This window comes from Chinchilla lanigera, unplaced genomic scaffold, assembly GCF_000276665.1.
Source record: "Chinchilla lanigera isolate Chin_1 unplaced genomic scaffold, ChiLan1.0 scaffold00031, whole genome shotgun sequence".
Classification (NCBI taxonomy): Eukaryota; Metazoa; Chordata; class Mammalia; order Rodentia; family Chinchillidae; genus Chinchilla; species Chinchilla lanigera.
The window spans coordinates 4,416,208-4,428,796 of record NW_004955432.1 but is presented as its reverse complement, the minus strand read 5'-3'; the positions used below and the strand labels follow the sequence as shown (position 1 = coordinate 4,428,796).

At 38.0% G+C, this 12,589-nt stretch overlaps 1 protein-coding gene across 1 annotated transcript in view; it reads right to left on the bottom strand.

Moving 5' to 3' along the window:
- Positions 1-10,774, bottom strand: part of LOC102014814 (zinc finger protein 14-like) — a 12,671-nt gene extending 1,897 nt beyond the window's left edge. Inside the window, exons 1-4 of the mRNA XM_013515913.1 lie at positions 10,641-10,774; positions 2,799-2,925; positions 2,139-2,199; positions 3-838 (exon numbers count right to left, since the gene is read on the bottom strand). Coding sequence (XP_013371367.1) covers positions 3-838; positions 2,139-2,199; positions 2,799-2,925; positions 10,641-10,643 — 1,027 coding nt within the window. The 5' untranslated portion in view covers positions 10,644-10,774. The remainder of the gene's footprint in view (positions 1-2; positions 839-2,138; positions 2,200-2,798; positions 2,926-10,640) is intronic.
- Between the last annotated feature and the right edge of the window lie 1,815 nt (positions 10,775-12,589).

The following is a 12,589-nucleotide window of genomic DNA, read 5'->3' as shown; positions in this document are numbered from 1 at the left end:
ACCATGTCTCCTAAAAGCTTTGCCACATTGCTTACATGTGTAGTGTTTTTCCCCTCTGCACATTCTTTCATGGATTCTACAATCAGTGTGTGTGCTGAAAGCATTTCCACATTGTTTACATACATAGGATTTCTCTGCAGTGTGAGCTCTTTCATGTGTTTGACAATAACTCTGTGTGCTGAGAGTTTCCCCACAGTGCTTACATACATAAAGCTTCTCATTGTGAGTTTTTTCATGACTATCAAATGAAGTATTATGAGTGAAGGATTTCCCACAGTGTTTACATACATAAGGTTTTTCTCTAGTAGAAGCTCTTTTATGTATCTGAATATCATGTTGAGAGTTAAAATTGTCTCCACATTGTACATCTATGTATGTATTCACTCTACTATGATTTCTTTCACAGATTTGAACATAGCTGGCTGTACTGAGGGCTATTACATCCCCCTTATACACAAAAGTTTTCTCTTTAGTGTTAGTTCCTTCAGTGCAATCCCAGGAGAATTTTCCACATTGTTTGTATTCATATGGTTTTTCTCCTGGATTTGTCTTTGCATGCTTCTGAAGGGACTGACTGTCCATGTAAATTTTCCCACGATTGTTGCAGTTAGACAGCTTCTCTTCAAATCCCTGATATTCACATGATTTGAGTTCAGTGGTAGCTAAGATGGGAACAGTTGGTGATGAATGTCTAATCAGGAGCTTTCTACAGGCAAAGCTTTCAGTTGGTTCTGTATCAATTAGTTTCATGTTCATATTAATAACTGGAGTAAGAAAGACCACTTCTCCATGTTGATACCGTAATTTGTATTTATAGCATTTCTCCACCTCTTCACTTCTGTAAAAGTATAAAATAACAAAACTGGTACTGTTACACAAGTATATCCTATGCTATTTCTGATGATTATTTCTGATACTTTCTCCTCCACGACTACCCGCTTATCCTTCCACTGAGTCTCTTCACCCTACCATCTCTCCTTTATTTTCTTCCTTAATTTATATTTTGGGTTTCTCATACTAAATATAACATGTTATTAAATTTTTTTTGCTTGAATTTTTTATTTTTTTGGGTTTTGGTTCCTTCCATTTTTTGGAACTTGCTTTTTTTTCTTTTTTTTTTATGGTTGAACACTATTCTACTATGTATATACCCACATTTTTTCCAGTGCTGGAGATTTAATGAAGAGTTTTAGCACTGATCTACATCTCCAGTCTTATTTGTTTTGTGTTTTAAGACAGTCTTATTAATCATTTAGTTGGCAGGCTGAGCATTAATGAATGATCATACTCCTCAACTTCTCATAGTTCTAGGATTCTAAGCATGCATCATCATGGCTAGGCTATCCCATATTTCCTCAATCAAATCATCTGGGCATGGGCATCCAGGCTGTTTGGAGACCTTAGCTTTTGTGAGTTGTGCAGCTATGTGCAGGGGCATGCATTCATCACTTTCAATTTGGGGAAAATATATCCAGAAAAAGTACAGCAGGATAAAATGGAATTTCTCTTTTTACTTTTTTGAGGACTGTCTGTATACATTTTCATAGATGTTATACTTCAATAACATTCCCACCAATGATACTGGAAGGTGACTGCTAGTGTTTTGGAAAATGAATGCACTGAATTCTTGGAAAATTGCCTGAAAACATATATTATCATAGCACTGACATTCATTTAGATATTAAATACTTCCACAAAGTAAGCAAATTTGTAAATATGGATGCCACATTTAAATACATATAATTTTCCTTACATAACTTATTTGATATGAAGGTTGTCTTTGGAAAATAATACATATCTATGAATATCCTGGACTTGGTTCTCAGTCTGAACAAAAACTATGTTTTGTATACTGCTACAGTCAGTCTCTAAAAGCAATTTTTATAAACTTAAGCCTAAAAAGTAATTTATTCTTCCACATTAAGTAATATCACCAGTGGCATGATGTCCGTACAGCCTGCATTTCAGATATTCTAATATATCAAATATTCAAGCAAATTATAGATGCTCAACATGTATACATTTATGGAGAAATTTAATGAGATTAAAGAAATTTGAAAATGGTCTCATTTGTATAGATTTCTTGGTTTTAATATTTCTTTCTCTTGAAGAATATTCTACTGGTGAAAATAAATTACCTTAGAGTTTCACTGCAAATTTTGTATTCACCTTCCATCTGTTGGTCATCCCAGTTCCTTCCTAAAGTATAGAAACAGAAATGTTATGGCTTGTCTAGATGGCTTCCCAAAGCGTAATGCAGTCATAGGTGGAGCTATTTGGAGATGGCTGGATCTGGCATGTGTGATACTGAGATTATCATGTGCTACTGAGATTAACTTGTGGTGCAACACTAGGATTAAAGGTGCACCATCCTGGGAGTGATTGCTACTTGTCTTAAGGGTGGGGAGCCTGGGTAGAAAATAAGGGACAGAAAAGAGGGCTGCTGTTGTTGATTGCTCCTTGCTGCCCTGTTTGATGCCCGTATGCCATGCCACCCTGCCTTGAAGTCTGCTGTCTACAGCTTGAAATGTCTACAAACTGTAAGCTGCATAAACCTTTGTCATTTAACCTTGGGTATGGGATATTTTGTTTCAGCAATGAGAAAAATAACTAAGACAAAAATATGATGACTTGCTACATTACATGAAAGTCTATAGATTCCAGTTAAATTCATAGTATAATATGACTATGCCTAGAGGAGTCATAAAGTGTTTCCATATTCCAATTTAGTAAATGGCACTGATGAACAACAAACAATGTTCTGTGAATGCATAAATGGAAAAGGATGTCTTCCTTACCTATAGCAGCCACATTCCTAAAGTTTTCCCACATCACGTCTTTGTAGAGCTTCTTCTGGGAAGGATCCAGCAAAGCCCACTCCTCCATGGTGAAGTCCACGGCCACATCCTCAAAGGACACTGCCTCCTAAATCATCACACATATATATCCAAGAAGAGTGAGAATCACAACGTGAAATATTTCAACTCCATTTACAAAATATCCTCCCTGGAAGAAAGACAGCTTCTTCTGATGCTGGAAAAACTAACTTTTCACATGCCAAACATGAAAATCAGACCCATATATTTCATCATATACTGAACTAAAATAAAAATCAATCATGGATATAAATATTAAAATGGAAAAACTAAATCTGCTGGACGATAGAGTAGGTAGAACTCTTGAAGACATTTCAGTAGGCAAGGACATTATAAACAAAACTCTGACTTCACAGAAAATACAACAAATGCTTGTGGGATTGTTGGGAAAAAGGAAACCTTCTCCACTCTTAGTGGGGACGCAGACTGGTGCACCTCTGTGAAAATTAGTGTGAAAATTTCTCAAAAAACTAGAAATACGTGTTCCATTTCACCCAACTATTCCACCTCTTGGTATTCTCCCACAAGAGTTAAAAGCATCATATCACCATGATATATACAAACATCCATGTTTATAGTGGCACAGTGTGTAATAGATAAATCTTGCAAACAGCCCAAATGTCCATCAACTGATGAGTGGATAAAGGCATTTTTTTTAATACAATGGAATAGCACTCTGTCATAAAAGAAGGATGAGCTCAAGACATTTCTAGACAAATGGATGCACTTTGAGACCATAAGTTTAAGTGAAATAAATTGAACACACATGTGTAAATATCACATTGTTTCTCTGGTGTGAGAAACTGAAAGTGTAAATAAGGATCAAAATGTGTAATAGATATTGGGAAATGAGAAAAAATATTCAAATGAGAAGGGAAACAAAGGAGGGGGCAAAGGAAGTAAGGGACAAGAAAAAAAGAGGGAAAAATGGAAACAAAGCTTTTTAAATAAGGAGAGGAAGAGGGGTTGAGGGAAGGGAGGGGAGTGGGAAAAAACACAAAGCAAGATATATCATGCATAGATACAAATTCATTATGATGAATGTTATACATCTCTAAAATGTACCAATAAAATTTTTAAAAACATAAAATAAACATGGAAGTGGCATGTTATTAACTATATAGAAAAAGTTTATTTTTTGTTTGTTCTTTGGGTATTCAGCTATTTATTTATTGTATTTTTGGATGTAGCACAGGAGTTTAAACATGCTTCCAAAGTGCTCTGTCACTGAACCGCTTTGCTAACAATGTTAAATCTTTCTTCATAATTTCATGTCCCATCACTTCTCGGCCTTTTGGCTAAGATCAAGTGCATAATTTCATGGCCTTTACAAAAACCCTACAATGACTTTGGCCATATGGGAAAATTTTTAGAAATTTAGCAATTCACTGTCATCACAACAAAGCCTGGGATTCAGGAGACAATTTGAGTGATCCTGTATCCTACATATTTAGCTTTACCAGGTGGCTTAGCGAGTTTCACATCCTTGAGACAAAATACCCAACATGCAGAATTTGAAAGAGGATAAAATTAATTTGGCTCAGAGTTTTAGTCCCTGATACACTGTCTTAAAGGCAGAATCAGGGCAGTGGAGAGAAGATACTTGACTCATCCAGCAAGGAAGATGATAAAGATGGGAGGAAACAGAGACAAACATATGTATATCTTTCCACATCACCAGGGATCTATGTCCAATGAGTCTCCAGCTCTTGACAGTACATTCAGCTATTGAATTCATCAATGGGTGAATCCACTGATAAATATAAAGCACAGTTAAGCACTTTAAACATCAATATAACACATTGGTGGTATATTTTAGATACAAAACATAACACCAAGATTACTGATGGTATAAAGACAAGGTATTAACCTACTGCATTGATACTCACACACAAAACTCACATGTGAGTCTGAAGTCTTCCAGCAACTCTTGTTCTGTCACTGCCCAATACAGAGAGAAGTGGGTGGCAGGCGCTCAGCTTCATGAGATAGGACTGTGGATACTTTGAAATAATCTCACTTGAGCAGGGCAGGATGCTTAGTTCCTCTCATCTGTTTAGGGCCTCCTTGAGGACCACAAATTTCAAGGGCATAGCAACAATAGTAGGCATATAGGAACAAAAATGCCTCAGCTCATGCAGGGAAGGTCAGACCCAGACAACGCTATTTCTGTCCATTTTGACCACACATTATGGCTCCACCAGATCCTCCACTACTGTCTTGGGTCCCTCCTGTCTGGGTAATGTCTGCCCATTAACCAGATGCATAATTTCAGGTCTCCCATGGTTCTTCCTTGGGAGAGTTGTCCTAAAACTATGAGCCAGTTGAATCTACAGAGCAATTCAGTCTGAGCTGGGAGGGACAGTTCTCAGCAACACACTGAAAGATTCAGATTTGGGTACTAGACAGAGTAAGATTCTTTTCTCTGGGCACCGTGAGAGACTGGATGGTTCATATAGTACCAACCTTTCTTCACTGCTGTATTGCTGCTCCATTTTCCATGAAGATCAAGAGGAATCCAAGAAGAACAAGAGGAACCAGATAGTCGAGTGGAGCCCAAATAACAAGACTCTAACCAAAACCTGTCCCAGCCCCAGCTTTCTCTTGAGATATTGATTTCACTTAACCCAAGAGAAAATAGCACTGGAGCAGAATTGCTACTACCCTTTCAGAGCTGCCACTATCTCCTTGGTGTACTCCATGGGCTTTTCCCGTGTGATGTCCCTAAAAATAGCATCACAACTTTGTTCCTGGAATTAGCAACTCAATGTCACATGGAGAAAATTCTCAATCCCAAAGAACAACTTGGATCCAGCCAAGGGCAAGAAAGACATAATGGAATAGAAGAGAAGTCCTAATGTTGTAAGAAAGCAGTTTGAGTGAGGAACTTGGCTCCATAGCACAGATTTTGTCACAGTTTATTTCTCATTCTATTCATTTTCCAGGCAAATAAAATATACTAGAAATAAATACATTTCCTTAATAAATTATGAAACAGGAATGATATGACAGCAGTATTATGCAATGAAATCAGTGTGAAAGAAAACACTTCAAGTGCCTCAGAGAGGCAACCTACTTCATCCACATCACAAAGAAAATCTGAATGCCAAAGACTAATAACATTTATAATTATGAAGGCCACAGTGATAGTTGAAATACAGTCTCACCCTCAATGAACCAGGGACGCCTAAGTACTTAACACTGTAGACTTTCTGTAGTAACTTCCTCACAGGTTAAGAAATTTCTTTCTTCAACACACTGATTTTACCACAGAAGAGATCTCACCTGAAATCATGTGGTCAGTCCTGATAATCAATCAGATTGGTCTGAGAGATACCTATGAAATTAGTAAAACTCATTTCTGTATCTGAATCATGCCTGAGTGCATGACTATAGGAACTATATCTATTGTTCCATTCCTCTCAGTCTCTCTGAGCCCCCTGCGTCCTGTTTGCCATGAGGTAGGCAGCTTTCCTTTTGCATGTTATTTTTTCATGGTATTTCCTCTTTGGAGCTAGAAGTTGGCCTACAATCCCTAAATCTACAAGCTGACACAATACTTTTCTACTTCAGTTGTATATGTGAAGCATATTGTCCAAGTAGCAAAAACATAATACCATATACTTTATGTGTATGACCTAAATAAAGTGTCTAAATGAGTCTTTCTTTATATATAACATTCACAGGTATCTGTACAAATTATGGCTTGGACACAGCCATGTTTTACATGTATAAACCAAATGATTTGCACAAATAACCTCATAAAACTAATAGCAACATAAAAATATATGCATTTGAGACACTTACTTTTATAAATTCCCTATAAAAATATATATATTTGGGACACTTACAGGTATAAATTCTCTATTATCAATGTTATCTAAAATGTAGCAATAAAAAAACCAACAAAAATATATAAATAAAAATTGTAATTGTCTAGTGGGCTGAAATAGTAAATTCTTCTAGTGGATCTATGGGGAGGAAAGAGTTGAGTTAATTATCAAAGACAAAGATAACTATGGGAATATGCTAGAATTTTCCATGAACACCCCTAAAGGACAGTGACCAAAATTTTATGGTTGCTTACCTCACAGTAACATGAGGAGTTTGGGTCCTCCAGATAAAGTATGCAAGACCCACTCCATCCTTGGCCCATACTTTGCCATGCACCTGTTCCTTTGGGCTATTCTTGGGTTGTTTTCTTATTAAATGGTAATAGTAAGAGTTTTCCTGAGTCCTGAGATTCTTTCCAAGGAATGAGAATAAATTGTTAGATTATGAGTGTAAGAATTGATAGTCACAATAGGCAAAATTATGTTACTCTGGAATCCAAATCTGACTAGTGTAAGACATCAAAGAGTTCCAACAGAATAGCATGTTTTACCTGTGGATTCAGTCATTAATTTGAGGTTGTGTCAGAATTCACTGAAACTGCTAGGGACACAGCTGGTGCTTCCTACAGTGAACTTTTTACATGTGTAAAAAGATACCTCATTACTGCTTTCAGAAGTGTTGTAGGTAAAATCTGTTCACTTCTTCTACCCCTGTGTGCAATATTTTACTGTATCCATATGCTCAACAGTAGTCTGAAATCTGGCATCTCGTCAGAGCTTAGGATAATCACACCTACATGAAACACATTTTCTCTGTCTAACCTCAACCTCGATTTCCCCTTAGATTCTGTTCTTTCCACAGATAGGACAAACTCTGTACTAACAGACATTTGACCAGGAACTCATGCTTATATCAAACACATTGCTACAGACTTTGGGAAAATTGCTGAACAACATTTCTGTAAGTTGATGGAGGCCTCCTGTATTACATATCACTTAAACTTATAGATGTAGACTTGAATAAAACTATGATGATTATCTATAAAGATATGCAGATATTCCAGGCAACACCTTATGTGAAACTATGCAAAAATCACTGAAAATGTTGGCGGGATATACTGCCATTCAACTTCCATCTGCATTTATTCAAAATTATTTGAGTTTCCTATTTATATAGCAGGAAGTTTTCAAAGGCAAGTTTTTGTACCATATGCTCTTGACTTTTTCACTTGTATTCTTTTATGTTTGAGAAGTTCCTATGCCAGTACCTCTGGACATTGCTTTTGGAATACACAACTCCAGATGACAGCAGCAGGATTTTTCGTCCCTGAGAAGGAAGAAGTCATGGACTGAAACAAAGATTAAGGAGTAATGATAAATTAAGAAACATAAATCTCCCATTAGGACTAGATGGCAACTATAGTGACACAATAATCTGTTTAAAGACACATGTGTATTTTTCTTCACATCTCCATCTATGTGGTATTTAGACAGTAATTTCTCTATTCTCTGGTGTTTTAGCAAGCAATATTGTGTCAAATAGAACTGGACTTCATAAGGTCATTAAAAGTATAAAAGAATCTAATGTATAAACAATATTTTGCATGTAGGAAGCACTTATTTGCTATGTGTATGGTCGTAGGATATCAAACACAGGCTTGGAACATATATGTGGTTATAAGAGGAGTAATTTTTGTCTTAAAAGTACACATAATATAAGCAGGTAGACAAGACAGAGAAGAGCCAGAAAGGTGAAATGGATCTTATCTAATCTCATGGCACATTTTGAAGTTTCCAGAGCAAAAGACCAAGGAGGATTTAACTATATTAAGCAGTAGAGTGGGAGCTGAAGGTGGAAAATGATAAAGTGGGAGCATTTTCTTTTGAAAAGATGAAATTGTCACTGACAGAGCAGTGACTTACAATGCTGCCTAGCATCTTGAATGACGCTTATACCATGCACCTCTAGTGTGCAAACAGAATAAAATTAAAAAAAAAAAAAACAAAGTAAATTCTCCACTGAATACTAATGACTTTCTCTTTCATTCTGTAGCACTGGAAATTGAATTCAGGGCCTTGTGCATGTTTTACAAATTACTTTAGATTGGAGATCTGCAATGCATTTAGATCTGCCCATTTATACTTTCTGTTGACCTGGATCTTGCTCCATTGTCCTGGCTGGCTTCAGTATTACAAACTTCTTGCCTCAGTGTCCCAAGTTGTAGGATGAAAAGTGGGAACAACAGGCCTCGCTGAAGTTTCACCTAACCAAGCATTGTAACGCCACTTAACAGTGGTAATAAAATAACCCCTATCTTTGCTAGACATGTTTGTCCATGCCGGTAATCTCAGAATTGCAGCAGGGTAAAACAACATCAGAAGTTCACTGCAGCCTGGGAAACTCAGTGAGACCTAGTCTCAAATTTAAAAACAAAATATTAGGAAGTGTGGGGAATATAATTCAGAGAAAAAGCCCTGAGTTCACTTCTGAGTCCAATAAAAACATCAATCACAGCTTGCAATCTTTTGTCTCATGGAGAAATCCCTTCCCATCACACTTAAATGATCATATCCAACAATTTTTAGGCCTACAACAAAGCTACCTTCTTATTTCCAATTTTTCCTCAGAAATGATTAGGTTAACTGTTCACTAGAAGCAAAAGACATATTTATCTAACTTTTACTAATTTCTTCACTTTCCTGCAGGCTTGTGACCTTTGACCCACTTTTAGCTTGAGCCCAGAAACAGTTACTTTTCACACATAGAACAATCTGACATCAGGGGGAGACTTTTTCCTCTTTTATGTTTGGATTTTGTCACTCTCTCCATCTCTACTCTGCCACTTTTTTTCTCCTCCTATTTTCTACCCACACCCAAAAAAATCCGCTTAACCCTCAGAATTCAAATGCCTGCAGACCTCACATTTAGGGTTTTACCTTTAGAGCTAACCCAGTAGTTCTTTAATATAAAGCCCACCTCAATCAGCATTTCCATTTTTAAAACAATGCCTACAAATAGTCCAAGGGCTGTAACATTATATGAGATGACACCTCTTTCCTCTTCCATCATAACAAATCTCATGTAAATGTAGATGCTCAAGTTCAGTGTTTTTTCACACAGTGCATTCAACATTCAGTCCCTCATGGAAGGAGTCCTTAGCAGGAACACTTTCTCCTGCCTCTGCTAATACATCAACATCACCTCCATTCTTCTTAGCATTCTAAACTCTATGGCAGGTCCTCACCACATAGTCTATTTGTTACTAGAAGTGACACCGGAACAATTAAGCCAATCAGTTTTTTGCACTTCTTTATGGAACACAGGCGTTCCGGGCATGCATACAAGCACTCCAGTACTGAGTCAAATAAAAAATGAAGTTAACACTGTCTTCGCATTCTCATGGCATTTTCTGTCAACTACTATGACTATGGAAATGTGGGGATATACTGGAAATTTTGGAATTCACTCTACTCATGAAGGAGCATTGACTTGAGAAGATAAGTTGAGGGTTTAAAACACATTGTCACAGACATTTATAGAATTGATATCCACCAGGTCGGCTGGTGGGAGGGGTGAGACCAGGAAACCAGCACAGCACAGCTCCTTCAGAATGAAACCTGACCGGAAGCTGGGTCATCCCAAAACTCACATTCTACCCACAGGTGGAGATGCGGCTGTGGGCTGCAGCCGCTTGACATTGGTCCCAAGGCGGCTATGGTGAGACCTGCTGCTGGGTACCCAAAATGGGGCAGCTGCAGCCAAAGCAGGAGGGACAAACGGTACCAGGGATAGAGACCAGAAAGAACTCAGACCCTGCATCGGGCAGGGAGGCTCCGGTCTGCCATTGCTGTTTCTTCCCCTTCCGGGCTGAGCTCATCAACATCGCATTCCCTTCTGTCCCACCTCAGGGCACCCATCCCATACTATTACCATTGCGTGGCTTGGGGGGTCCTCCAGGGTCCTTCCAATGCAGGCTGCAGCCAGCAGAAATCCTAAAGCAAAGCCGTGCAGCCAGGCGATCCGGCTGTCTGCACAGTGCTCAAGACCTGGTATTTAGAACCTGGCAACAGAGCCCGCCTCCCTTGCCCCACCTGATTGGACAGTTCTTCCAGCTTGCTCTTGAACACTGATTTGCTCCTGCTTCATTGCCCTTCCTGGCAGCTGTGAGGAGACAAACAGAGTGACAGCAGAAACTGATCCCTGCTGGTGTGAGTGGAGCACAGATCTTAGATTGTAACTCAGAGCCTTCTGACCAGTTTCTCTCCCAGCATGCTTACCTGTCTAAGCTGCACTTAGGCAGAGTTTATTCCTACTCAGCAGAGCTGCCACTGTCTTTTTTATTTGACAGGGTCTCACGTGTCATTTTCTCTGTTTCTAAACTCAAACTAGAGCCCAGAGTAGCCTTGAGCTCAGTTATTTTCCTGTATTACCCTCTTACTGCTTGGTTTTAAGCATAGCACTCCACACTCAGCTACTCCTAACTTTTACTGGACTCAGTAGATCCTTCCTGTGTGTTTCTCTTTAAAGTGGGGTCACACATGGCAAGCCCTCTACGTCCATATGCCAAGACAGTTCCAGAGTTAGTTCATTATGGACAAACCACTATGAGAGAATGCCTTGAGTATAGGCAAGGACCAGACACAATGGACTAGAGGGAGGGCCTGACCTTGTGGGAGGTGAAAAATATGCAATATCATAGTTGGCTTAATGCACATGGCTTCCTCACACTGTATCTCTCAATTTACTCGTTTTAAACCAAGAAAAAAAGTATGTCCTAACTAAGAATACAGTTGTTACATAAATTTACTTCCTGATGTTGAAGAGGGGAAACATAAGGACTTCAGAGTCTAAGTTTCGCATATCCTGTAATTTCCTCCTTACAGGTTGAAACTCTCCATCTTTCAACATGTTAATATTCCCAGAAGGTAACTCTTACCTGGAGTCATATGATGCTCTTGATAAATGCCTTGTTTTTTATGAGAGGTGGGTATTAGTAAAGTACACTTGTGATGTAGTGTGGTTGAGTCATGGAGGTATGACATTATGGACCATATCTTCTCATACAAGTTTTGCTGTGTATTTCTTGTTTCTCATATAGCAGTTATCTTTCTTTCTTCATTGGCTTCAATTATGATATTTCTCCTTCTGAGTTAAATAGCAATGATCTTTGATCTCTGAAACCTTTAGCAAAATAAAACATTTATTCTTAAGTTGAGTATGTATTTTGTACATACAGCAAGAACCTAATGAAATTAATAGTAGATGTCTGAAAAAAATAATATCCCAAATGTACAAATAGTTTCTTTAGAAAATTATAATGAGATTTCTCCATGAGTGCTCTTCATAGATTTTCTTCATATGATTTTAGTTCACTTTGACTCCAGCGACTCTTTGCATTTCAAAACCCCTTTTCAGGTAAAAGCTCATAGTAACCAGTAAGAACCTTGGAAAAACAAAATCTCCAGCACAGTTGACACATTTTTCACTTCCTTGGCTCTGCAGCTCATGGCGGACATTAGTCTTTCTGGGTTTTTGTCTGAGTAACTGGAGCCTACACAATGTTCTGCAGGACAGAAGGGTCAACTGGAATGAGCAAGGCTGTTCATCATTAGTTCAAGGTATATCTCAGCTTCAAGTTGCTGGAGTTAAGGCGACGTCCTACTACTCTATCCTTCTGACTTATACCAATATTGATGAGAAATGGGACAGCAATATGCCCAAATCTAGTCTTTGAACATAGAGCAAGAGAGTCCTTGCTTTGTTTCTTTTATTTTAAAAATAAAAGGAAGAAAACATTAAGAGACAGACAACCTTTTACAAAATAGCAAAAGAACAGTACAGACAATACAGAGTTACAAACAAAGTGGTAGGAAATTAAC